General features: G+C 41.4%; 1 protein-coding gene across 2 annotated transcripts in view; it reads left to right on the top strand.

The window, feature by feature from the left end:
- Window positions 1-24,533, top strand: part of Slc9a6 (solute carrier family 9 member A6) — a 68,366-nt gene extending 43,833 nt beyond the window's left edge. For both annotated transcript variants that reach the window (XM_042697508.1, XM_042697507.1), the window contains 5 exons: window positions 839-992; window positions 8,803-8,833; window positions 12,129-12,208; window positions 18,465-18,570; window positions 21,792-24,533. In XM_042697508.1, coding sequence (XP_042553442.1) covers window positions 839-992; window positions 8,803-8,833; window positions 12,129-12,208; window positions 18,465-18,570; window positions 21,792-22,064 — 644 coding nt within the window. In that variant the 3' untranslated portion in view covers window positions 22,065-24,533. The remainder of the gene's footprint in view (window positions 1-838; window positions 993-8,802; window positions 8,834-12,128; window positions 12,209-18,464; window positions 18,571-21,791) is intronic.
- The last annotated feature ends 3,215 nt before the right edge of the window (window positions 24,534-27,748 follow it).

The following is a 27,748-nucleotide window of genomic DNA, read 5'->3' on the forward strand; positions in this document are numbered from 1 at the left end:
GAACATGGTACATGTCTATAATGCCTGCTACTTGGGAGTTGGAGGCAGAAGGATCAAGAATTTGAGGCCAGCTCAGGCAACAGCCAATGTTAGACCCTTTTTCAAAAGCAAGATGAAAACTGAAGAGTTGGAGGCATATAGTAAGAGCAAGGCCTGGGCTCAATACCCAGTATCATAAAAAGAAAAAAAAGCAACGAAGAATAGATCAGGAGTTTAGTGAAAGAAGTGAAACCTAGGAAGTTGTAATACAGAGGCAAATCGGGAGAGAGGAGATTGCTTTGTGTCTTGATAATGGTAGTGGCTATATTGTTCTATGCATTTTCAAACAAAACTCATGGAACTATGAATCAAAACACCTTTTATATATAAATTAATTTTTTTCAAGGAGTCTGTATTGAATTTACTTTTGAAAGAAAAAGAAATTTCTCTTAAAATCTGGTTCCAGAGAGAAAAAAAAAAAAATTTGTGCTCATACTGGGGTTTGAACTCAGGGCCTGACTCTTAGCCCTTTTGCTCAAGGGTGGCACTGTAGCACTTGAGCCACACTTCCATTTCTACCTTTGTTCTGGTTACTTGGAGATAATAGTCTCACAGACTCTTCTGCTTGGGCTAGCTTTGAACTGCAATCCTCAGATCTCAGCTTCCTGAGTAGCTAGGACTCCAAGTATGAGCCACTATCACCCGACTGCAACAAAATAAATTTTAAAAAGTATTGAAAGATTGTTGCATTTTTGTATCATTTGGTTAACTGCTCCTAAGATTTTAGGATGTTTATGTTTCTGAATTTATGATGCTTTCATTGGTATCAACTATTGACTACCCCTTCAATTCCCTGTAGGCCTTCGTGGTGCGATGGCATTTGCTTTGGCCATTCGAGACACTGCCACTTATGCACGGCAAATGATGTTCAGCACCACACTTCTGATTGTGTTTTTTACTGTGTGGGTATTTGGTGGTGGTACCACGGCCATGTTGTCATGCCTGCATATAAGGTGAGTAGAAGCTGGTGACCTCACTTATTTCATTTATTTTTAAATTTTTATTGTCAAGGTAATGTACAGACGGGTTACAATTACATAAGTAAAATAGTGAGTACATTTAAGGTAGTGAGTACATTTCTTGTCAAACTTGTTACCCCCTCCCTCATGTTTCTCCCACTTACCCTTCCCCCAACCCCTCCCAAGTCGTACAGACCATTTCCAACATATTTTCTTGTGAGTATAGCTGTTGCGTTGCCTTATTTATACCTTTTTTTTTGTTGGTCATGGGGCTTGAACTCTGGGCTTGGGTGCTGTCCCTGTGCTCTTCAGCTCAAGGAGAGTGCTCTACAGCTTGAGCTACAGCGCTGCTTCCTGCATTGCCTTATTTTAACATTAAATATCAATTCAGTTTATTTTCCTTTTAGTCACAAGATTTTAACTTTTGGTGAATCAATAATTTTTCATTTATTTCTCTTCAAAAGTATACGCTCTGGTACAAGAAAAATAAATAAAACTTCAAAAGAAAAATAAATGGAAACCAGTACTAACAGTTCATAGATTCGCTTTACAGACCTTTTATATACATCATACATTTTTTTTTTTTTTTGGGTCCGGTCGTGGAGTCTGAACTCTGGGCCTGGGCGCTGTCCCTCAGCTCTTCAGCTCAAGGCTAGCGCTCTACCACTTGAGCCACAGCGCCACTTCCGGCTTTTTTCTTTTTGCTTATGTGGTGCTGAGGAATCGAACCCAGGGCCTCATGCATGCAAGGCAAGCACTCTACCACTGAGCCATCTTCCCAGCCCACATCATACATTTTTTAACAGAAAAAAGGCAAACCTAAAAGTATGCTTGAATACTCTTTTTTAAAATATAGCATGGATATTTACATTTGTAAATATATTCACATCATTATTTGAATGGTGGCATATATCCTGATTGGCTGACTTTTGTATAGTTTCTAGGTTTTTGCTGTTATCATTGCCATTTGAGGATTTTTTTGTTACTGTTACCAGTATGAACATTTTTATATGTTTTTATTGTAAAAATACTGTACAGAGGGGTTACAGTTACGTGAGTAAGGTAATGAGTCCATTTCCAATCAAGCATTGTTACCTCCTCCTTTGTTCCCTCCACCACCATCCCTTTCCTCCCTACCTCCCCAACTCCTCCCTCCCCTCTACTCCAAGTTGTAAAGTTCGTTTTCAGCATAGTGTCCTGCACATCTCATTGTTACAATGGGTCAACCTGTATCCTTATTTCAGCATTTTGTTACTTCCCTTCCCTTCCCCAAGTGAGAAAAATGAACATTTTTATATGTATAGCCAACTGTGTACTTTATTTCCTTAGTATGCATTTGTAGGAGACAAATTGTTCAGTGAAAAGGATGTGCATGTGTTTAAGGCTTTTGGTCATATTATCTTGTTGGATACATCTGCAGCTTGTGAGACAGTCCCATTTACCCTATGTCTAATCAATATTAGATGCAGTTATTTTTTTCTTATCTTAATGATCACTACTGTTTCTAGCCAAATGCTGGAAGGCCAAGATCATGAGGTCTTAGTGTTGCCGTGTGTGATACTTAATGTATTCAATTTGAAAGCTCCCTTGTATCTCAAGAGTTCTGCATTTGTTTCCATGGATACAGCAGTCTATGTTGCTGAGGCTTTGTAGATTGTACTTCTGTGTTTGGCTAAAACTTCATAGATGTTAAAAGCTACCAAGCTTCCAGGTTATCTACGACTCATTAGGGAAAACAGTATTTCATACTGTAGATAATCTGTCCTCCACTTTTAATTCTATTATGCCTTTTTTCTAACCTTGAATCAGTTGGAATGTTGTTACTATCATAATTTCTTTTCTCTATTCAAATTCCATTCTTGTTCATTTTCATGCTATTACTGTGTGTGGTAGAAAAATAATACAGCATATATGCTGTAAACCCTAATAGTATTCTTATAACCTTCATTATTACTTGAAGGAGGACTTGGCATTTATTGAGTACCTACTGTGTGCTAGGCCTCATGCTCAGTGTATTTAACATGATCACCCAATCATAATACATTTGTTTTACAAGTTAAGAAACAGATGCTCAAGAAGAGTCTTACTCATTCAAGGTTGAACAGACAATGAGATGGTGATTAGAGGAGTCTCTGATCATCATTTTTTTCTATACCATAGTACCTCAAAAAATGAAAATAGAGCGAAGTGCCAGTGGCTCACGCCTGTAATCCTAGCTACTTAGGAGGCTGAGATCTGAGGATCGTGCTTTGAAGCCCTCTTGGGCAAGGAAAGGTGTGAGACTTTTATCTCCAGCTAACCACCAGAAAACTGGAAGTGGTTCTGTGGCTCAAAATGGTAGAGTACTAGCCTTGAGCCCAGGCCCTGAGTTCAAGCCCCACAACTGACCAAAAAAAGGAGAGAGAATAGGACATTTTGGAAACACAAAGCTCCTTTTTTTCCCCCAACAGCTTGTAAATATGGACTCTCCTAGGGGGAAAAAAATTAAATGTGTAGTAACTTAGGAGAATAATACTCTTCAATGGATTCTTAGTTTAAAAAGAATCACTTATCTTCCCTTATTGCGTCCCTCAAAAAGACATAGAAAATGTCCATGCTTTACCATGTCTTCTTTAAAAACAACCCAAACAAAAACCCACTTGCTCTCTGTGCAAAGAATTTAATTTCTGTCATTAGCTTTGAGAGCTCTTTGGATGGCCTTATTTACCTGTACCACAGTTAACCACTTATAATATTCATTGCCCTACAGTATTAGATTATTTGTTGTTTTCTTTTTTTATTGGAGTGATTTGGCCTCATTGTGAACAAAGCCTGTATTTTCAGCTTCTCTTCCCTCTTGAATTTGTCTGGTCCAATTTTGAGAATGCTTATGAGCCCTGAGAATTGATGATTCATGCACATTTAACTTTGTCTTTAAATTCTCACTCCTTTCTTAAAACGAATTGTGTGATCTTTGGGAAGTCCTTTAAGCCGCTGTTTCTGCATCCGTAGCACAAGTAACAGTACTGTTTCCTAGATGAGGATTTAGTGAACTAATATCTGCAAAGGTCTGTCTGTGGGAGTTACAAGGATGCCTTTTTTGTGCTGGTCCTGGGGCTTGAATTCTGGACACACTCATTGTCCCTGGGCATTTTTTGCTTACGGCTAGTGCTTTACCACTTGAGCCACAGTTCCACTTGCAGCTTTTTTGGTAGCTAATTGGAGATAAGAGTCTCACAGCCTTGCCAATGGTGCCTATCAAGGCTGTCTTTTTACTTTTTTTTTGTTGGTCATGGGGCCTGAACTCTGGGCTTGGACACTGTCCCTCAGCTCTTCATCTCAAGGCTAGTGCTCTAGCACTTGAGCCACAGTGCCATTTCTGGCTTTTTCTGCTTATGTGGTGCTGAAGAATCGAACCCAGGGCCTCATGCATGCAAGGCAAGCACTCTACCACTGAACCACCTTCCCAGCCCAAGGCTCCCTTTTTAATGCTAGCTTGAATTCAGGGCCTCACCATTGCTTAAGCTTGCTTGCTTGCTCAGCTGGTAGTCTACCACTTGAGTCACATCTCCAGACTAGCATTTTGATGGTTAATTGGAGATGGAGTCCTGTGGACTTTTCTGCCTGAGGTAGCTTCAAAGTACAGTTCTCTAGAACTCAGCCTCCTGAGTAGCTAGGGTTATAGACATGAACTACTGGCACGCAGATTAATTGTGCCTTTTATGCATTCCTTCACTAAATATTTATTGAGTGCCAGACCTGTGTTGGTAACTTGTTTTTGGTTCTGCAGGAAATAATTCTGTTCACCTTTGCCTAGTAGGGAGCATATTTAGATCCATTTTTGATTGTCACAAATGAGACAGGGGTCTACTGCTGGCATTTTGTAGGCAAAAGCCAGGGATGCTACTAATTCTCTAGTGCATAAGACAATCTCTCCAAACTAACTAATAATTATTTGGGCCACAATGTCAGTAATTCAAAGTTAAGAAACCCAGCTCTTAAGAAGGACCGTAGGAATAAAAATATCCCTGGTCACCTAAAATGTATACTTTACTGAGAAAAGGCAGACAACAAAGCAGTAAATAATCTAATGAACATGATCATTTTAGAAGGCAATCAGAGTAGGGTAGTGACTGGGGATGGGGGGCAGTGGCTCATACCTATAATTTTAGCTACTCAGGAGGCTAAGATCTGAGGATTGTGGTTTGAAGACAGCCTGGGCAATAAAGTTTGTGAGACTCTTATCTCCAATTAACCATCAAAACCTGGAAGTGGAGTTGTGGCTCAAGTGGTAGAACACTAGACTTGAGCAAAAAAAAAAAAGCTCAGGGACCATAACAAGGCCCTGAGTTCAAGCCCCAGGACTGGCACAAAAAAAAAGTCAGGGACAGTCTCCTTTGAGAGTTTCCACTCAAACTTATTCAACTAGAGTGACAAGATAGGGCGAAGATATAGAAGAGTAGCCCAGGCAGAGACAAAAGCAAGTGCAAAGGCCCCGAGGCAGAAGCTGACTTGGCCTACTGGATAAGCAGAACAATAGACTACTTAGTGAGAGAATAGTGATTAATAGTGTGAAGAATGAGTTGGACAAACTCCTCGGTGACAAGGCTCTGTAAACTCTTCTTGTAGAGTTTAGGCTTTGCAGGTCATGTGGGCTCTGTCTCAGTTTCTCAGGTCTAGTGTCAAAGCATCTATAAACAATGTGTTAATCAACTGGTGAGGCTATGTTCCAACCAAGCCTCAGACCGGGGATGTGGCTCAAGTATTAATAGTGCTTGTGTAGCAAGTAGGAAGTCCTGAGTTCAAACCCCAGTAGTGTCAAAGCTGTCAACAACAGAACTTCACTTACCAAAACAGGAGCACTACTGGATGTCCCACGGGCTGTATCTTGTGGACCCCTACTGTAGGGTTTTTTAAGGTATAATGAGAGAGTTTGGATTTCAAAATGCAATAGGAATCTTAAGGAATATTAAACAAGGAAGTAGTGGCATGACCTCCATAAACCAGATATGGGATCACCTGGAAATAATGGCCACCCCAAGTGAATTGCAATGAGTCAGTCAGTCAGTCATTATTGCGCAAAGCATGTGAACATTTGCCTATCACTTACGAGCCTTTGCTCTGCCTGGGCTTCTCTTTTACCTCCCAATAATTGACATAGCCAAGTGCCTTCCCCCTACCCTCTGTTCTTTTCTCTCTAAGCACTTTCTCTGCATAACATCGTGTCCCTCCATTATAACATTTTAAGGGCTGGAGGAATGGCTTAACCCCTGTCTAGCAAGCTGGGGACCCTGAGTTCAAACCTAAGTACTGTCAAAGGATAAAATTGTCCATTATAGCACTTACCTCATTAACCTTGTAATAATGGGGTAGTTATAAGAACTACTTAGTGTTCATGATCTATCAGACACTCTTAAAAGTTCTCCATACATTTTTGTGTTTAATCCATACATCAACCCTTTTCAGGTGATAGAATTACAGTCCGCAGGGCTGCATTATATGAGTTCTCACAGCTCGGCAGAAGCCAGTGGGGAATTTGAATCCAGTATTCCCTGACAAGCAAAGTCTTGGAGATTCTATTCTAGTGGTCTGTAAGCTCCTTGGGGAAAGGAACCATGTTTATTTTTAGTTATCTATTTTTTTGGTGGTCGTGGGGCCTGAACTCTGGGCCTGGGCACTGTCCCTCAGCTCTTCAGCTCAAAGCTATCACTTTACGACTTGAGCCACAGCACCACTTCCAGCTTTTTCTGCTTATGTGGTGCTGAGCAATCGAACCCAGGGCCACCTTCCCAGCCCCAGGAACCATGTTTAATTTATATCTATGTCCTCTACCTAGCAGCACAGTACCTGTCAAATAATAAATACTCTGTAATTGTTTTATTACACTAGACTGGCTCTGGGTATATTATGAGTATTGTACATGTACTATCTTCAAGACCACTAGATGTCACTTGAGATACATAAATGGGTGAGAGTCTAACATGCCTAAGAATTAAATAGTGCCAGGCTGTTTTTAACAAAGCAAAAATGATCCTTTCTTTGAATTATGAATCTGGTCATGACCATCTTTTTTCAAATATTTAGCCATGATTCCCTTGCCTTTCAAAAGTGGTCTTGTTTCATTTTACTCCCTTAAATGTTACTTGTCTTTGGGGATCCTGCTGTTATAACTTCTAGCACTGCCATGTAGTAGGTAATAATTCATAAACACTTGAGAACCTATTGTGTGTCAGGTACTGTGCTAGACTCTGGGAATATAGAAATGAATTGAGATATGGCTTTTGCCTCAAGGAGCTCATAGGCTTTTGAGAGGAGAGAGAGAGAGAGTTAAATAACTACTGCACTAAGTGTATGTGTTTCTATATATCTATGTCTCTATTTTTTGTGTGCATGCACGTGGTACTAGGGCTTGAGCCCAGTCTCATGTGTTTCTAGGCAGGTGCTCTAATACTTCAGTCACATCTCTAGTCCTTTTTACTTAAGGTTATTTTTCAGATATGGTGTTACTTTTTGCTTGGTGCCAGCCTCTCATGGTAGTCCTCTACCTATGGCCTCCTGAATAGCAGGGACCACAGAAGTATGCTTGTTTTGTTGAGATGAGGTCTTCCCAACTTTTGTCTAGATGGCCTCGAATCCTAATCCTTCTAATCTCCATGTACAAAATAGCTAGGACTATAGTCTTGAGCTACCATGCTGAACCTTTTGTGCTCAGTATTGTAATGAAGAGACTCTAGAAAGTTGTACAGAATTATAGAGGAAAAGTCAGTTGGAGGACTCATAAAGTAGTTATTGTAGAACTTATTGAGGAGCTAAGTGAGAGGCCGCATATTTCAGCCTGAGGGACGAATGGTATGTGCAAAGGCATGGAGGCCCAGAGAGGACCAGGGTTTCAGAAGAAGAGGAAGAGGAAGAGGAAGAAGGTGGAAAGGTAGGTAGGAGTGAGGAGTGGCCAGTTGCATGTGGAGAGCCTTAAATGCAACTCAAGGGACTTCAGAGTTGACCCTCTAGATTAGATTGTCAGCCAGCTGCATGCAGTCTTTTGTGAAGACAATGACCCTGTGAGTTGTGGGTTTGGATAACTAACTGGAGGGGTGGGGGACAGCCTGGTGTTGGAAAACTTTACTCAACACACTATGAGTCAGAATAAGTCCCATGCTGGAGCAGCTGAAAGAGGCAATGGGGAGAGGGGGGCAGAAAGGGGGGAGAAGGTAGAAGAAAGAGAGTGCCCAGAGTGTCAGGGGTCAGAGAAGAGACACACAGAGCTCCTTAATGAAGCTGTTTCCTAGGATACTCAGAGCAGGAATTGAGTGGATGTAAAAAGAAGAATTAATGAAAAACTAAGGCTACTGCTTGTCCATTAGCCTGTGCAAACAGCTATAATTGGAACCCTTCTAACTCACAGAAAGTTGCCATGAATTCTGTGAGGTCCAAAACCACACAACTCCCTCTTAGAATTGCACTGTCAGCCTTTGTTTCTAGAACTTTCCAGTCGTTCTTACTCAGCAACTGGAGCAATGTTGTTCTCCCCGACTCTGCTTCAAGTGGAATTATATTTAGAGGAGAAATGCTATTTTACTGAAACTGGTAAGTGGGATTATAGGAATAGGATCATTTATTCTGCTTGCCTTAGAATCCAAGCTGTTGCTAAGGAAAGAGATAAGAGCCACAAAAGTACATCAACTAGCACAGAGAAACAAGAACACATTAACTATTCCAACAGCTTCTCTGTAGAGAGAAATAGCTGCCTGACAACGTATATATGTATGTATATACTAGACTTATTTTGGCTTCAAAATCTCATTTACTCTTTGTGTTTTTCCTTTAGGGTTGGTGTTGACTCAGACCAAGAACATTTGGTAAATATGCATTTGTGTTGTCCTTGGCATTTCTGTTGAATGTACAGCCATTTGGGAAGCAAACTGTCTCTCCTAGACTACATGACACTACTAAGATCCTGTCCTATTTGCCCCAGCTTTTAGCTGACATCATTCCTGGCTTTTCACACCACTACATAGAGACACAACCACATTTAGACAGCATATGCTTATCAAGGTTGACAGCTTTCCTATCTGTGGGCCATGCTGGACTTTTGCCACCGAGCCAAGTAGTCTCTTAAGCGCTTCTGGGTTTTCAAGTGACTGTTCTGGCACAGGGAGCCTTTTTCCACTTAGGTTTGCGCATGCAGGCTTGTCTCTGATGTCAGCCCACTCCAGCTGCTCTTCCTGTGTAACTTTCAAGTTGGATGACCAGCAGCTGCCCTTGAGAACTGCCTAGAAGCTTTTGAATCTTGAACTGGTCTCCAGTTCTAGGGAAGGCACTTAGCTACCCAGTGCCTTAGTCTTGGCCACATTTCTTTCCATCCTTCCTTCCATGTGTCAGATTCTCAGCTGTCTCTAGGATATTCAGCCTTTTGCACTGGAGTATGGTGTAACTGGCCACACTCTCTACAGTGACCACAGTTTTCCATTCATTTTTAATGGTTTCCTGGCACCACTGAATCCATCATTTCTACTACTAGATATTAGATGAGAAATTCCAGAAATTAAGTGTTTCAAGACAAAGTGTCTCTTTCAAAGCACAATTTTTGTTCTTGTCTGAAATAAACCCTTGCGTATTTTTCTTTAGGGTGTGGTTTTAAATTCCCTCAATGTTAATTTAGTTAGCTGTTGAATGATGTGTGTGTGTGTGTGTGTGTGTGTGTGATAGTAAGTGCTTGCCTCCTTTGTGGTTGGAACCTTAAAATAGAATTCTCTGGCTTGAAATACCTAGGCAAAGCAGACTGGGTAAATTCCCATTATGCCTAGCAGCTAGGGTAGTGTTCAAAGGGTAAGAGTTCCTCAGTATCTTCACCTCTGGATTAAGACAAGAAGAAAGTTATACAGCTAACCAGACAAATGCTTGATCCCAGTGTGTACATCTCCACCAGTTAGCTCTATCACCTCTGTCAGTTATAGAGGAAAAATGAGGTGACAGGGAAAGAGACTACTAGTTCGGTCATAAAGGGAAAAATACCATTTCTCTCTGCCTTTAAACTGTATGAATATCTTCATTATACTTACTCAGTAAGTTCGAATATCCTGTATGAAGCATAGAAGAGCCTATATCGTGAGAATGCAATATAGGGGACTGAGCATGCAGGAATTAATATAGTGAGGGCACACCTGTAATCCTAGCTATTCAAGAGGCTGAGATCTGAGGATAAAGGTTAGTAGCCAGCGTAGGCAGGAAAGTCTGTGAGATACACAGACTTTACCCACAAAAAAAGCCAGACATAGAGCGGTGGGTCAAGTGGTTCAGTGCCAGCCTTGAGTGAAAAAGTTAAAGGATAGTGTCCAGCCCTGAGTTTAAGTGCTCATATGCATGCATGTGCACACACACATATGCACGTGCATATGCATGGACACACACACACACATGAAATAAAGACAGAAAATTTTTAAAAATGATAAGTGTGCCACAAGCTGGAGGTGTGTGGCTCAATAGTAGAGCACTTGCTTAGCATGGCACAAGACCCTTACTTCCCCGGCACCAATATAAGTACTTGGGAGGGAAAAAGGAAGAGAGGGAGGGATTTGTGGATGACATAAGGACAGAGGGAGGAAAAAATGTGGAGGTACACAAAGCTCCACTTAATAATGTGAAAGGAAATGCAGAGTGTTCTTATAAGCTCATACAGTGCCCCCAAATACCTTTTTCTGTATATGTTGGTACCTGTTGAAGGAAAGAATAAGTTGTTTTAAATGTTAAAGAAGACAAGAATAGAACCAAAACCTGGGATCTAAACTCTGAACTTCTTAGCATCATGGACCATAGAACATTAGCAGTGGAAAAGGCTTTAGGGAATCTCTAAGGTTCAATTTTTTATTTTATTTATTGTCATTCATAGGGCCTGAACTCTGGGCCTGGACACTGTCTCTCAGCTCTTCAGCTCAAGGCTAGCACTCTACCACTTGAGCCACAGTGCCACATCTGACTTTTTTTCTGCTTATGTGGTGCTGAGCAATCAAACCCAGGGCCTCAAGCATGCAAGGCAAGCCACCTTCCCAACCCTTGTTTTGTTTTTTAATAAATATTTTATTGTTATTGTGAAGGTGATGCATACAGGAGTTCCACTTACATAAGCCAGATAATGAGTGCATTTCTTTTTGAACAGTGTCACCCTTTCCCTTGCTGTCTCCCAGTTTTCCCGTCCATTCTCCACCCACAAGTTGTTTAGTTCATTTTCAACATACTATCTAGTGTGTCTCACTAAGGCTCAAATTTTCTGTAAGAAGGAATTCAGGCATAGAGAAGGAAGGGAGTTTGTCCAAACTAGTTAATGTCAATAAGTCAGGACTGGACCACATAGCCTAACTTAACCACTTGACTACTCACCACAACATGTTACCAATAAGGACATAGTTTATATGCTTCATAGCTATTTTAGAAGATGCCTTCCTGTTTTGCTAGTTTTTCCTCCTAGCCAGTCAGTCTTACTGTGGAATTTTCCTATCATTTTCATTGTGCTAATGTGCTAAGAACATAGTAGCTACTTTGAAAGTATATTATGGTAGACATAAGTGCTGTTATTTTTTTTTATTTTGAGACTCACAGCTCCCAAATATGCATATGTTCATGTGATGTTCTCTATTGAAGGTGCTCTTATAATGGTGGTACAAATCTTTCTGATTTAGAATGCAAATTAACTTCTTTTGTGTGTGCAAGCACTAAGGCTTGAACTCAGGTCCTATGTATTGTCCCCTAGCTTTTTCACTCAAAACCAGCACTCTACCACTTGAGCCACAGCTCTGCTTCCTGCTTTCTGGTGGTTATTGGAGGTGAGAGTCTTATGGACTTTCTTACCTGGGTTGGCTTTGAACTATGGTCCTCAGATCCCAGCCCCTTCAGTAACCAGGATTACAATGAGCCACCATTGCTAGCTCCACATTACTTTTAAATGACAGTAGAGATGTTAGTTATTAGCAAGCTTAGAGATAGTCTAAAAAACATTTCCACTTCTTACTCCAAAGCTTCAATATACAGGACATTCTGTTTCTAATATTAACCATGTTAGTATCTTTTACAAAAGCTCTTTCTGATTCCACAAAGGAATGGCTCAAAATCTGTTTATGTTTTTGAATATGTGTTGATTTATGTATCATCTCTCTGCAGGGTATTCCTGAAAATGAAAGGAGAACTACCAAAGCAGAGAGTGCTTGGCTCTTCCGGATATGGTACAACTTTGATCATAAGTATCCTTGATTGCGAAGGGCGGGGGGAGGTAAGAAAGTAGCAACACTGATCACTGCAATTTAATGGAACTGGGGTTTGTGTGTTTCTTTGTGTGTGTATGTGTGTGTGTGAGAGAGAGAGAGACAGAGGGAAAGACAGAGACAGAAAAAGAGGAGGGGGAGGGGAAAAAGGAGAGGAGAGAGGGGAGAGGAGAGAGATGTTTAGAGGAGAGTGGGGGAGATGGGGGGAGAGAGAGAGGAGAGGAGAGGAGAGGAGAGGGGAGGGGAGAAAGGAGAGGAGAGAGAAAGGAGAAAGGATGGAGGAGAGAAGAGGAGAGGAGGGAGAGAGAAGAGAGGAGAGGAGAGAGATGAAAAGGGAGAGGAGGGGAGAGAAGAGAGAAAAGAGGGAAGAGGAGAGTTGAGAGGGAAGAGGGGAGAGGAGAGGAGAGAAGGGAGGGAGAGAAAGGAGAGGGGAGAGAGATGTTTAGAGCAAAGAGGGGAGATGGGAGAGAAAGTGTGTGTGTGTGTGTGTGTGTGTGTGTGTGTGTGCGCGCGCGCGCGCGCGCGCGCGTGCGTACATGCGCGCACGCAGGGTGTTCAGGATGAAACCAGGGCCTTCTGCACCAAGGCTTAGAGTAAGTTTGAAACAGTGGATTCAACCGCTGCCTTCCTGAAGCAGAATGGGAAATCATTTACTCTTCCCTCTCTCTATTAGTATAGTGGAGGAGGAAATTTACACAAGTACAAACCAGTTAGGAATTGGTTGTTACATAAGCTCTCTCTGCAGAGGGAATCGAGAACCAGAATAACATGCATTTTTGTTTTAATATATGGGTTTATTTATTGAGCATCCTTTAGTAATATATTGTCCTGGAGCTAATTTAGTGAATCCAATGGAAAGCATTTATTGGTCCTTAAAAAAAGATCTGCTTTAGGGGAAACACATGACAAGGAAATAAAACTGCAACCCTGTTAAATACTACAATATTCAGGATGATGCCTTTTATGCAGGGTCTTCTCCTGAGAATATATATATATATATATTTTTTTTTTTTTGCGGGGGAGGGGGGTCCAGTCGTGGGCCTGAACTCTGGGCCTGGGCACTGTCCCTCAGCTCTTCACCTCAAGGCTAGCGCTCTACCACTTGAGCCACAGTGCCACTTCTGGCTTTTTTCTTTTTGCTTATGTGGTGCTGGAGAATTGAACCCAGGGCCTCATGCATGAAAGGCAAGCGCTCTACCACTGAGCCACCTTCCCAGCCCCAGAATATATTTTTTTTTAGTGACCAAATTTCCTTCTTGTTATAAGTCTTCTTCATAACTGTAAGTTTTGATATTCTATAATCTGTTTAAATCATCCCTTTTGAAAAACATTTTATCACCATTAAAATTAATTTCTTATTGAAAATTGAACTAGAAAAAGAGCATCTACATGATTTAACAGTCAATAAACTCTACAGGATTTTTTTTATTCTTTTAAGACAGGGTCTTTCTATATAGCTTAGGCTAGCTTTGAACCTTTTTTGTCGGTTGTGGGCCTGAACTCGGCTTGGGTGCTGTCCCTCAGCTGTTCAGTTCAAGGCTAGTGCTCTACCCCTTGAGCCACAGCACCACTTCTGGCTTTTTCTGCTTATGTGGTGCTGAGGAATCAAACCCAGGGCCTCATGCATGCAAGGCAAGCACTCTACCACTGATTGACCTTCCCAGCCATAGCTTTGAACCTTTTAAGTAGTCTAGCTTGGCATTGAACTCAGAATCATCCTGTCTATAAGTTCTGATTTTTTTCTTTGTTTTTCCTCTTGATTTTTTTTTTTTTTTTTGTCAGTCATGGGGCTTGAACTCTGGGCCTGGGCTCTATCTCTGAGCTCTTCCGCTCAAGGCTAGTGCTCTATTACTTGAACCACAGCTCCACTTCCAACTTTTTCTCTTTATGTGATGCTGAGGAATCAAACCCAGGGCCTTATGCAGGTGAAGCAAGCACTCTACCACTGAGCCACCTTCCCATCCCCTCCTCTTGATTTATTTTTGTTGGACATGGGACTTGAACTCAGGACTTGTGGTGCTGTCCCTGAGTTTCTTTTGCTCAAGGCTACCACTATACCACTTTGAGCCACAGCTCCACTTCCAGTTTTCTGGTGGTTATTTGGAGAGAAGAGTCTCATGGTGCTGGTTTTGAACCACAATCCTCAGATTTCAGCTTTCTGAGTAGCTAGGATTACATATGTGAACCACCAGTGCCCAGAATTTCTCTTAAATTTCTGAGGTAAGGTCTTACTATGTAGATAAGGCTGGCCTAGAACTCTTTATATAGCCTAGGATGGCTTTGAACCTCCAATCCTCCTGCCTTAGATTAGCATACATCACCACTCTCTACCTGTTAATTCATTTTAATTGCTGTGCAGTGTTCTATAATATAAATATACTACAGAATTTTGGAGTTTATTTTTAATGATTCTATTATTAATAAGCATTTGGAGTTTGGAGTGATTAGAAATCACCCTACAGGTTCAGGTAAGCAGATTTAGGGACTTCTGATTGGTCCACATGGCCATTCTAACTTACTATTTGGTCAGCCTCTTATATTTGGACAAGTATATCTGTTAAGTCTATTAGTTAACTGAGTTCTTTTCTTTTATATATATATATATTTTCTTTTATATATATATTTATTGTAAAGATACTGTACAGAGGGGTTACAGTTACATGAGCTAGGTAATGAGTATATTTCCTATTGAGCATTATTACCCTCTCCTTTGTTTCCCCCCCCACCATCCCTTTCCTTTATTATGTTAAAGGTTTTTTTTTTCCATTTTAATTTATTTTTTATTGTGAAAATACCATACACAGGGGTTACAATTACATGGGCAAAGTAATGAGTACATTTCTTCTCAAGCATTGTTGCCTCCTCCTTTGTTTCCCCTTCCCATCCCTTCCCATCTCCCCCCTTTCCTTTATTAAACAGTTAAAACCAATTCCTAATTTTTTTTTTTTTTGCTGATTATATGCATAGTATCTTCTTCCAATCAGTAGCTTAGGTTTTCATTTTTTTAATCCTAAATCATGCACATATTTCCCTGTTTGTTTTAAAAGCATGATTGTAAGTCTTTGATTCATCATAATTTTTTTTTGGGGGGGGGTCCGGTCATGGGGCCTGAACTCTGGGCCTGGGCGCTGTCCCTCAGCTCTTCAGCTCAAGGCTAGCGCTCTACCACTTGAGCCACAGTGGCACTTCCGGTTTTCTTTTTGCTTATGTGGTGCTGAGGAATCGAACCCAGGGCCTCATGCATGTAAGGCAAGCGCTCTACCACTGAGCCACCTTCCCAGCCCGATTCATCATAATTTTTATGTGTAGTATGAAGTACTTTTTTAGAATAAATATCTAGTTGATTCAGCCCTCTCTATTCAAAGTACCATCCTTTCCCCCACTGAAATTAATAGAGTTTTTGTTGTAAATCCTCAGGCTTATAAGTCTGTGGACTTTCTTGTACTTTATGCTGTGTTGCTTCATAGTAGACAAATTCAAATGTTTTTGTATAGTATTGGCTTGACTACTTTTCTTCACAAGTTCCTTTCAATTTTAAATGTTTGTCTCTTCTCTCTGCCTGCCTGCCTACCTGTCTTCCTCCCTTCCTCCCTCTCTCTCTGTCTCTTTCTTCCTCCTTCCCTCCCCCACTCTTTCTCCATTCCTCTTCCTCTTCCTCCTCTTCCTCATCACCCAAACCACTCCATCCTCCTTCTTCCTCCTCCTTCCTCCCTTCTCCTTTTCCTCTCCCCTCCCCCTTCCTCTTCTCGCCTCACCTCTCCTCTCCCCTTCTCTCTTATGCCCCTCTCTCCTCACCCCTTCCCCATCTTCTACTCCTCTCCTCTCTTTTCCCCCCTCCTTTCTTCCTTCTTCTCCCCTCTCCTCTCTCCTCCCCTCCTTTCTTCCTCCTCTTCTCTCCCCCTTCTCCCTTCCCCCTTCTCTCCTCTCCTCCACCTCTCTTCTTTCTCTCCTTTCTTTTTCTCTCTTCTTCTCTTCCCCCTCCCCCTCCCTCTCCTGTCCTCTCCCCTCTCTGTTATTTCTTTAAACCCTGGGAAGATGTTATCATTGATACCATCTGCTTGTGCCTTTTGTATGCGAAGTTTTTTTTTTTTAATCTTCAGTGGATTTTTATTTCTTTAATAATTTATTTAACTATTTAGAATTCATTTTTAATTTTTATTTTTTGGTATGTGCACATGAACATGCATATGCATGCCAGTATGGGGCTCAAACTCATGGCCTGAGCATTACACTTAGCTGTTTTGTTTAAGAGTAGTGCTCTATATCTTGAGCCACAGCTCTACCTCTGTCATTTTACTAGTTAAGATTCTCAAGATGTTTCTGCCCGGGATGGCAGGAAATGTGGTCATCACTCAGATCTTGGGCTTCTGGGTAGCTAGGATTACAGGCATGAGCCAGTGGTGTACAGCTTACTCTTTTTTTATTATTATTATTTTGACAATTTTGGTAAGGTTTTCTGTGAAGGAATGTATTCTTATAGAGCCAGATCTTAAGAATATTCTGTGCTGCTAAACAGAGACTTGGCCATTTTCAATGGCATTATAAGGCCAGATGGTTTATAAAGTATGCTTATATTGAGCACTTTAACCTTTAATTAGAAATTATTAATATGAGAATGATGATGATGATGATGCTATACTGGTGTTTGAACTTAGGGCCTTGCAGTTACTAGGTTGACTTAAGATCCACTGGATCACATTTCCAGCCCTGTTTTACACTGGCTTTTTTTTTTTTTTTTTTTTTTTTGGTGGTTGTGGGGTTTGAACTCTGGGCCTGGGCGCTGTCCCTCAGCTCTTCAGCTCAAGGCGAGTGCTCTACCACTTGAGCCACAGCGCCACTTCCTGGATATTTTTTTGGGGGGGGGTCTGGTCATGGGGCCTGAACTCTGGGCCTGGGCGCTGTCCCTCAGCTCTTCAGTTCAAGGCTAGCACTCTACCACTTGAGCCACAGCGCCACATCCGGCTTTTTTCTTTTTGCTTCTGTGGTGCTGAGGAATCGAACCCAGGGCCTCATGCATGCAAGGCAAGCTGAGCCACCTTCCCAGCCCCTACAGTGGTTATTTTTACAATAGGATCTCAATTCCCACCTGAGCTCCATCATTTTTAGTCTTCCGGTTGTTGCTTGGATCATAGGCATATACCACCATATCCAACCTCCCTCTGTGGAGACAGAGTTTATCAGACTTTTCTGCCTGGGCTGGCCTGAAACATCTATCCTCCCAATCTCAGCTTCCCTCATAGTGTGGCATGGTGGGCATATACCACTGTACCCAGCTATGAATTGTGAAGGGGATTCTCATGAACTCTTCTGTTTGGGCTAGCATGAACCATGGTCCTTCCTTTTTCATCTATCTCATTTTTGATTGAGGACAGTCTTTGGCAGTTTATTTCTCTCTGTGTCTCTCTCCCCTCTGTCTCCTCTCTGCAGTGCCAAGAATAGAACCTAAAGCCCTGAGTATGCTAGGCATCACTGGTACGGGTACCAGGAACCCCAACCCAGTTCTCATTTTTAGAATATAAGGGATTTAGTATATGTGTCTCCTTTTTCCTTAATTTTTTTCTTGTGATCCACACTTTATTAATATGTATTACTACAGATGTTTTTGGGTTTTTTTTGAGAATAAATGAATGCTGAAATGAGAATCTATGACAGAGGAGCTCATGATACATATATTTTCTTAATGTCTTGAAGAGTGACTTTTATTTCCACCTTATAGCATCATAAAGAATCAAATGGATACTGAAGTTGTAAAACATTTAGAAGGCCAGCAGAATCTGTGTCAAATGATTAAAACCACTTTTATTTCTGTGCTCTACTACTGGAATATTCTACTGTCCCTCTGATCACTATCATTCTTTACTTTCTCCCTTACTTCCTTCAGTGTCCAATTTACAATGATCTTGTATTTCTGTTGCTTTTATTTAAATCAGTATAGCAATATGTTATAGTGGAATGTACACACAATTTGAAATCAAACTAATCTAACCAGCAGATAGGTCCCCATTTCCTTAAAGTCTGTGACTTTAGTTGGGCTATTGACCTGAGTCTCAGTGTCACTATCTGTGAAATAGATAGTAAGGTGTCCATTTGCTGTCTCCCTACTATCACATGATGGTATAAACAAGTTTTGCTAGGTTCCAAGGTGTTAGGTGCATTGTAAGTGATTATCATGAAATGACTTATTTTCAATGCGCTAAGAAAGGAGTACATCTCTTCCTTAACCATGCCTGCTCAGCTACCTGAAGCCTCTGCTCACACATAGTGGGCCACCTCTCACCACTACCCTTCCAGCCTGCTGTGGGCCCATCGCCAGGTGCCTCACCAGCCCCCAGGCCTACGAAGTAAGTAGCTTTAGCCACAAACGGAATTCTTCAAGTTGAATTTAGATGCTCTATGGATGGGCTTCTGGGTTTGTTTTACTTGGGCTTAATTTTTGTCTTTGATGTAAAAATTCCTATGGAGGAATTTAAGCTTAGTTTGCTTAACCAGAAAATACATGAAAAGCTATAACTACCGCCCACGGCCTTTGAAACAGCGTTTGATAACTGTTCTACAGTAGCAGCTCATCTTACTACAGATGATTTTAGTCATTCTATTTCTGTGCTGCCTTTCATTTGTTTGTGTGTTGGCCTGAGCTCAACACTAAATGTGTATGTTTAGGGTCATTCTATTAGGAAGATTCTGAGACCATTTTTTGGCACTGGGGTTAGAACTTGGAGCCTTTTTGGCACTGGGGTTAGAACTTGGGGCCTTTTGTTTGTAGGCAAGTGGTCCGTACCAGTTTAACTACACCCTCATCACTTTTTACTTTAGTTATTTTCAGGTAAAGTCTCACTTGTTTTTAATAAGTTTTTTATTGTGAAACTACCGTACAGAGGGGCTACAGTTATATGAGCAATAAGAAATGAGTACATTTCTTATCAAGCATTGTTGCCTCCTCCTGTTTTTCCTCTACCATCCTTTCCCAACCATCTCCACAACAACACTCCCCGCTCCCAGCCCCCCACCTAAATTGCAAAGTAAATGGAAAGACTTGGAAAAAATTATATTAAGTGAAGTAAGCCAGGCCCAAAGAAACATAGGTCCCATAGTTTCCCTTATTTGCAATAACTAGTATATGTCTGAGACAAGCAGAAAAGGTCAGATAAGATGTTCAGCAAAATGAACCCCAAGATAAGGACACAAGTGGTTTTTTTCTTTCTTGCTATTGTTTCTAATATATTTATAAGGTACCACGTGCTTTTTCTTTGTTGCTTTGTATGTCCCTCCCCCATGGTATAACCCGTGTTTTCACTGTAGTTGATGAATGTCTCACTTTTTGCCAAAGCTACCTTCAGTCCATAATCCTTCTACCTTCACCTTCCTCTTAGCTGGGATTATAGATGTGAACCACACCATACCTGACTTTTTTTTTTTGGTCCGTCATGGGGCTTGAACTCTGGGCTTGGGCGCTGTCCCTGTGCTCCTCAGCTCAAGGCGAGCGCTCTACTGCTTGAGACAGCGCCACTTCTGATTTTTAGTGGTTTATTAGAAATAAGAGTCTTATGGACTTTCCTGCCCAGGCTGGCTTTGAACCGTGATCCTCAGATCTCAGCCTCCTGAGTATGTAGGATTATAGGCGTGAGCCACTGGCGCCTGGCCCCCCAACTTATTCTTTAGATAGGATCTCACTGATTTTATTTTGTCTGGGTTGGCTTCAGAACACAATCATATCACTGACTCCAAAGTAGCTGGGATTGTGGGAGTGGACCATCACACCTGACTGGATTTGTTTTTCTTCTTTCTTTCTTTGGAAGTACCAGAGTTTTCTTAACTCAGGAATTTGGACTTTCTAGTCAGATACTCTACCATGTGAGCTCTATTTTTGCTTTTAGTTATTTTTTCAAGATGGTCCCCCCCAGGCTTTCTGGACTGTGATCCTTCTATTTTATGCTTCCTGAATAGCTGAGATGACAAGTGCATGCTACCATGCCCACCTTTCTATTGTTTGAAATAGAGTATCTCTATGCCTGGGCTGGTCTTGAACTGAAATGTATCTGATTTCTACCTCCTGTGTAGCTAAGAGCACAGGTATGAGCTACCATGTCTGGCTGGATTTATTTTTCAGATCACTTTTTTGTTGTGTTTGTGTATTTAAACAACACACTTCCAATAGTACAGAAACATAAAAATGTCTGGAAGTATCACAATGAAACACTGTGTGCAATTAATACACACCAATAAAAATAAAAAGAAAGAAAAGAAAGTTCATGAGCAACTCTAATGTTGAAGCTAGGCACCAGTAGCTCACACCTGTAATTTTAGTTACTCAGGAGGCTGAGACTGGATGATCATGATTTGAAGTCAGCCAGGGCAGAAAAGTATAAGAGACTCCACCTCCAATTCACCAGGAAAATGCTGGGCTGAAGGTGTGATTCCACTGATGACATGTCCCGTGAACAAGCAAACCAAGTAAGAGTGAGTTTGAGTCTTGGTAATGGCAAAAAAAAAAAAAAGATATTACTGATGCCGTTCCAGACTCTTCTGTGCACAAGTACTTTTTTTACTTAGCAAAATGTCAACTTTTTCACCTTTTGTAGAACTTTTAAATACTGTTTGACATAAAGGTTTTTTCATTTGTTTGTTTCAGTACTGAGGCTTGAACTCAGGAGCTGAGCCTTGTCCCTGAGCTTGTTTTTTTCAGGGCTAGCACTCTGCCACTTGAGCCACTTCCAGCTTTTTTGGTGATTAATTGAAGATAACAGTCTCATGGATTTTACTGCCCAGGCTGGCTTTGACCTATGATCCTCAGATCTCAACCACCTGAATAGCTAGGATTATAGGCATGAGCTACTGACACCTAGCTTGACAAAAAGTTTATATTAGACACAGCTTGTGGACCTGACAATCAAGTAGGCAGTGGGAGTTTGATATATTTTTTATGTTCCATACTATGTCAGGTGGACAGACCAGGAAACACTTAGTCCTATATAATAACCCTATTGATCTGTTCCTCCCCATGACCCCGAGGCTCTTATGCCCCTTGAAGGCGGACTGACAGGTGTCAGGGCAGGTGCTACTACAGGGACCAGGCAAGGACAGGGTGCTGTGAGGGCCCATAGGAGGCACGTAACCTAGACCTGAGAGGTCAAGGAAGAATTGCAGGAGAAAAGGATATGTAGGCAGTAGTCACTTGAAGGGAGTGGCGGGACAGCATATGGAAGAGCCTAGAGGTGAGAGAAAGCCTAAGAGGTCTGGGCAGCTGTGAACCTGCCTGGCTGGCTGGCAAACACATGATAATCGAGGGGAAAGATGCAGATTATAGAGGAGATGAACCTGAGAGCAGTGGGCTACCACTAAGGAGATTTAAATAGAGAATTCCACACAATTCCATAGGAAATGATTCTTAAATTTCTTTTGTTTTTGGGACAGGGTCTTGCTCTGTCACTTGGGCTGGCCTTGAACTTGATGTCTTCCTGTGTCAGCCTTCCAAGTAGTTGAACTTACCAGCACATGCCACTGCATCGGACTTTGGTTCTAGGATTTCTTTGCCATGCTTAAACCTTATTTTGTTTGCATTTAGAACCAGGAGCAATTGAAAGATGATGACTCTGATCTTATTCTCAACGACGGTGATATCAGTTTGACATATGGAGATTCTACTGTGAGCACTGAATCAGCAGCCTCCAGTATCCCAAGGAGATTTATGGGCAACAGTTCTGAGGATCCCTTAGATCGGGAGCTTACCTTTGGGGACCACGAACTGGTCATTCGTGGGACACGCCTGGTTCTTCCTATGGATGATTCTGAACCCGCTTTAAATTCATTAGATGATACAAGACACAGCCCAGCCTAAGCTTATGAATACTCACTTAGTGGTTTGTAAAATTTGCACATGTGATTGTGAAGAAATTTGTACTACCTAAAAAGTCCTAGTGCATGTCTCTGAATGTGTGAGCTATATAAATGTCATTTATATGGCATAGGAAGAATATAACTATTCCTGTACAAGGCAGATTGTGAACAAACTATTCTTTTTAAGTTTTGCTGGCTGCACTGTGTAGGCTGGATCTGTTTTAGGAAGTTACTTTCACAGTGATGTGTGTTCTGTTAGTTTTATGTCTCAGTTAAAGTATAAAAAGTGATTGACTTAACTCTTCTTATAGTTACCTGACACTTAACCAGAGTACCAAGTTCTTGTGATGTGAATTAATTTGTGTGTGTGTGTGTGTGTGTGTGTGTGTGTGTGTGTGTGTGTGTGTGTGTGTGGTGAGGGGAGAGAGGGAAGAGAGGGAAGAAGGAGCATCATTTCCTAGGGAACCCAGATGTGGAGAGGTTCCTTTGTCAGGACACTTGATTGCTACTGCCTTTGCCATCATCTTTTTCTTCCCCTTTTCTCTGGTGGCCCATAATGGCACATGGAGCCAGTGGCATTTTCATTTTGCCCTATTCAGGTTGAGGAGTTTAGTGTGGGCTGTTTTTCCGCATGATGCAAAAGGACAGATTCATTAACTCCAGCACTCTGCTGTCCAAAAGAAGGTGGCAAACGACCTCCAAGAACTTAACTGTTTTCCTTCCAGCCTAAGACTATAGGCATTACATCCAGCTGGCTTAGCCAAAGTACAGGTGTATATAGTTCAGAGAGCTTGATTTAGCTTTGGAGGAGCCGGGACAAAAAGGAAAAGGGTCAGAGGGAAAAAAAGGGAGTAAAGAGGATGATGGGGTCAGAGGTCTCTCTTCCCAAAAATGTAAATATTCTACACCATATGAGTTTAAATAAGAAAGTTAATTGCTGCTTACGTTTTGATTATGTCCTTTATCTGTATAGGAAGCTTTGTTGTCAGAAGTTTTTATATCAATTTAAATTGCTGCTCTTTAGCAGCCAAACAGGAGCAAAATGTAAAATTTATAAACTTACTGTGTCTAATTATCATTTGTTAGTCTGTAGTTGATGTTAAAAGTTAATTTATGAATCCATGATTGTCCCATACTACACCAAAGGCAGTGGTAAGACACTGAGTGCTCCAGAGTGTTTGTTGTAAGGTGGCTCCTTTGTGTGCAGTGGGCATATCATCTTCATTACCACGTTCCCCTTTACAGTTCAATACCTAAGCTGCCATTTGGTTGTTTTACAGTTTTCAAGGAAGAGCACAGAGCAGTTTCCCATTTCGTATCCATAATAAGAAAATGGATTCTATTTTATAATGCTGAAAATACTTAAAGCTTGGAAAGGGAATATTTTCTGATCTGGATGCTGACCTGTTAGTGATTCAGAATTTAAATAGGTAACTTTAAATAGAAGTTAAATAGGTTCTTCCCACATACATACACCCAGGTCTGAGTAGCTTTGCCTTAAGTCTTACCCAATTAGAAAATTGTTTTATTTATATGATTTTCCAGTTTTCCATTGAAAAATATCCTTTCAGACAAAAGACACATGTACTCTCCAAAAAGATTCTGTGCTTTTATAAACACTCCTTTAAGGGAATTGTAATGTTGATGCATAGTAGTAGCCTTGAATGTTGGCATAGCCATTTGTTAGGTAGTGGTAGTAACTTTCCTGCTATGCAGGAATTCCTCCTGTGAAGTGTATGTTTTCTATGACATGTGCCTCTTGATGAAGTAAATAATTTCTTGTTAATGTTTGAGGGGGTTTTGAATGTCAACATCACTTATCCACAAGGTTCTTCAAGTTGTAAAAGGTTATATAATAATTTAACTATTACCTTTTTTATTCTGTCAAGTTAGTGAGCTCACTTTATGACAAATGGCTGTAAATACTTAGCATGACAAATTCTGTAACTCATCTATTTCAGCATGTGTAAGACCTTTCATTAGGGAAACTGATACAGCTTGAGTCCACTAAATCTGCCTTTGGTACTTTCTCAATGGGGAATGAAGCCTGCTGTGCTTCCATTAGCATCTGGGACTTTTCCTCTCCTTTAGTCCATGCATACATCTCCATGCAATGAAGAAAAAACCATGTCTGCTCAGACACCCATTGCACTGAGGCACCTATCTGAGTAAACTTTGATGAAGTACAGTCTGAGTTACCATCATGCACAAGTAGAATTATTCTTGGACCTGTTTTTCTGTTGTTCGTGGAACCTACACGTTTGATTGACTTGAATGTTGCATCTTTTAAAGTTGTTTTTAAAAGTCTTTTGCATTTATCCTAGTTGTCCGTGTTTGGCAATGTGCTGTTAAAGTAATAGACTTTTAATCTTTATGTATTTTTTGTTTTCCCTTGTAGTACTTGGACAGACGTTATAGTGGTTTCTTTTAGGCAAATCCATCATTAAAAATATAGCCTTGCAAATAACCACTCACTGTATTTGAGTCATTGGTTATTCGAGTGAGGACTTATGAGTGCTGACTGCATTTACTTTTCTACCTATGTACATGGTGATAGTAGGGGTAGGAAGTAGACTTCGATTTTTAAAAAGAAATAAATAGGAACACCACAGAACTTAACTTCCAAGGTGGCAAAGTCTTGGTGCTTGTGTGTAAAGTTGGATGGATTTGTTGATGATCACAATTGGACCACTTAAGAAATACAAGTTAAAGCCATCCAATTCCATTTCATTGATTTGTAGCCTGTTAGGTCAGTAATGGAGAATGTCATGAACATGGTAGTTCCATTGAATGGAGAGAGTCAGTTCTGTCTACAGCTCCAAGTTTGCTTTGAAAGCAAAGTCACACAAGTAGTCCTTTCTCTAAGTTAAAGATAGAACTTTTTTTGTACGTGAGGCATTTTCAAGTTTAGAGTGTGCTAATAGCAACTATCTGTCTGGCTATGGCCAGCAGCCACACTGCACACTGCGTTTGGTTGTCATCCTGTCCAGCTTTTTGCTCACAGCACCATGCGAGGCACAGGTTAGTGGCTCCACACAGCAGACTCTTTCCTTGAACCAACTCATATTTTCTATTTTTGACATATACATATTATACATAGTTTATAATCTTAATCATGTCTCACTTCACAGATGAGGAATCTGAGGTGCAGAAAGTTGTTGTGTAGCTGCTAAGTCACAGAGCTCCTCAATTCCAGTCTAGCTCCACAAAGTCTAGTTCTTAACCGCTGTACTGTTCCCAAAGGCAAACTCCATGTGAATTTATCCTGAGTATAACCAAGATGATGAAGGAAATTTCAGATTTCAGGCTTGGTGCTCACCACCTGTTTATTATCAGGCTAAGGAGGGGATGAAGTTTCAACTGTGTTCCTTTGCACCCTGGTTGGCTACCAGGTATGGTTCCGTGCTTAGGGGAGTCTTCCCATTCTAGGTAAGACACAGGGCTCTCCTGTGTCTTACCTAGCTCATAGGCAAGGCAGACTGACTAGCAGCATTCCCCCACACTCTGCCTCCCAACCTTTCAACTTTCATGGCAGTTTGTAGTCATGGCTTTGTGTCTACAGAGTTTGTGGTTGAGTTTTTCAAAAGTCCAAGGTTTGTGGACTGGGAAGGTAGCTCAGTGGTAGAGTGTTTGCCTTGCATGCATGAAGCCTTAGGTTCGATTCCTCAGCACCACATAAGCAGAAAAAAACAGAAGTGGTGCTGTGGCTCAAAGTGGTAGAGTGCTAGCCTTGAGCTGAAGAGCTGAGGGACAGCACCCAGACTGACAAAAAAATGTCCGGGCTTTGGAATTATACAGACCTGGATTCAAAGCTAGGTTCTGCTACTTGCTCATTGACCAGTTACTTGATTTCACACGGAGTATTTCTGTTCTCTTGGCTTAAATCCCTTCAAGATAGCTGAGCTTTTATATTGTCCCACCCATAATGAAGATTGCAGCAAACCAGCTGAATGGCAGTCCTGTTGTCATAGAGCCGTATCATGGGCTTCTTGACACCCATTCATGCAAAAAGACTGCTTTCTACTTGCCTTACTGCTAATACGTTGTTGTAATACAAATTTTAGGTAATCAACAATCTCAAACAAGATCATCATTAAGCCGGGCGCTGGTGGCTCACGCCTGTAACCCTAGCTACTCAGGAGGCTGAGATCTGAGGATCGCAGTTCAAAGCCAGCCGGGGCAGGAGAGACTGTGAGACTCTCATCTCCAATAAACCACCAGAAAACTGGAAGTGGTGCTGTAGCTCAAGCGGTAGAGCGCTGGCCTTGAGCTGAAGAGCTGAGGGACAGCGCCCAGGCCCAGAGTTCAAGCCCCATGACCCACAGAAAAAAAAAAAGAAAGAAAGAAAACAAGAGCTGGGCACTGGTGGCTTATAATTGTAATCTTAGCTACTCAGGAGGCAAAGATCTGAGGATCATGTTTTATAGCTAGCCTAGGCAGGAAAGTCTGTGAGACTTATCTCTAAGTACCTAAAGAATCTGAGTTCAAGCCCTATGACCACCACCAACAAAAACAACAACAACAAGAATAACACACCATCAAGTAGGGTATAGCTCACATGGTAGTGTCCCTAGCATGGGCAAGGCTTTGGATTCAATCTTCAACACTGCAAATAAAACAAAAAAGGGAGGGGGTCACTGCCATATGCCAGTGGCTCATGCCTGTAATCCTAGCTGCTCAGGAGGCTGAGATCTGAATATTGCAGTTCAAAGCCAGCCTGGGCAGGAAAGTCCATGAGATTCTTATCTCCAATTAACCACCAGAAAACCAGAAGTGGCGCTGTGCCTCAAGTGGTAAGCATTCGCCTTGAGCTGAAGAGCTTAGGGACAGCGCCCAGGCCCAGAGTTCAAGCCCCACCAACCACCACCACCAACAAAAATAGGGTCAGGATCAGCCATATAAACAGAAGTGAGGATACGGAGCATTGTAAGCTTAGTGAAGAGTGACACAATTGACATTCCATACAACAGCCTTTCAGTCAGATATCTATTGTCATAAGAACACTATATACTTTGTTATATCCCTATGATGAGAAATTAATAGACCCTAGCTCCTAAACGTTTGTAGAGAAGACAGTACTTACTCAACAGTTATATATTTGGAAGTATAATGAGGATATCTTGAAATCTTCCCCTGCACTTTCTTCTCCTTCTGGTCCTGGATGACCTGTGACAAGCTCACTCTCCTCTTCTGTACACTACCTTTAGTCACTTGAAACGAGCTGATATGTCTTCCCTGAGCCTTTCTGTCCCTCAAGCTAAGCAACCCTATAGCCCTCCAGTCTTCTGACTGCCATAAGTGTATTTTCCACACTTCTCTGAATATACCTGAAGCCATCCTGACTCCGTGTGGTTTGCTATCTACATCAGCCCTTTAGCTTACAGTCAGCAGAAAATCTGGGCCAGCATCCTGTCTTCAGGTGCCTACATTCTCACTGGGGAACAGAGACTATTGACACACACATGATATAATGAAAGGTGGGGGTAAGAGCTGAAGAGGAAATGGGATAAAATGTGTTGGGCCTGAGGGGCACAGTAGGGCTGGAAGAGGCATTCCAGATGCCTTGTGTAAGAGGTCACATTAAAATTAAGACTTGAAAAGGCCAGCCAAGCAGAGAAGTGTGGTGCCAAGGTCTTGTATTAGAGATATTCAATGAATGTTCATTGATGAGGAGAGAAATGGCCT

Source organism: Dipodomys spectabilis, unplaced genomic scaffold (assembly GCF_019054845.1).
Source record: "Dipodomys spectabilis isolate Male_0828 unplaced genomic scaffold, ASM1905484v1 ptg000221l, whole genome shotgun sequence".
NCBI lineage: Eukaryota > Metazoa > Chordata > Mammalia > Rodentia > Heteromyidae > Dipodomys > Dipodomys spectabilis.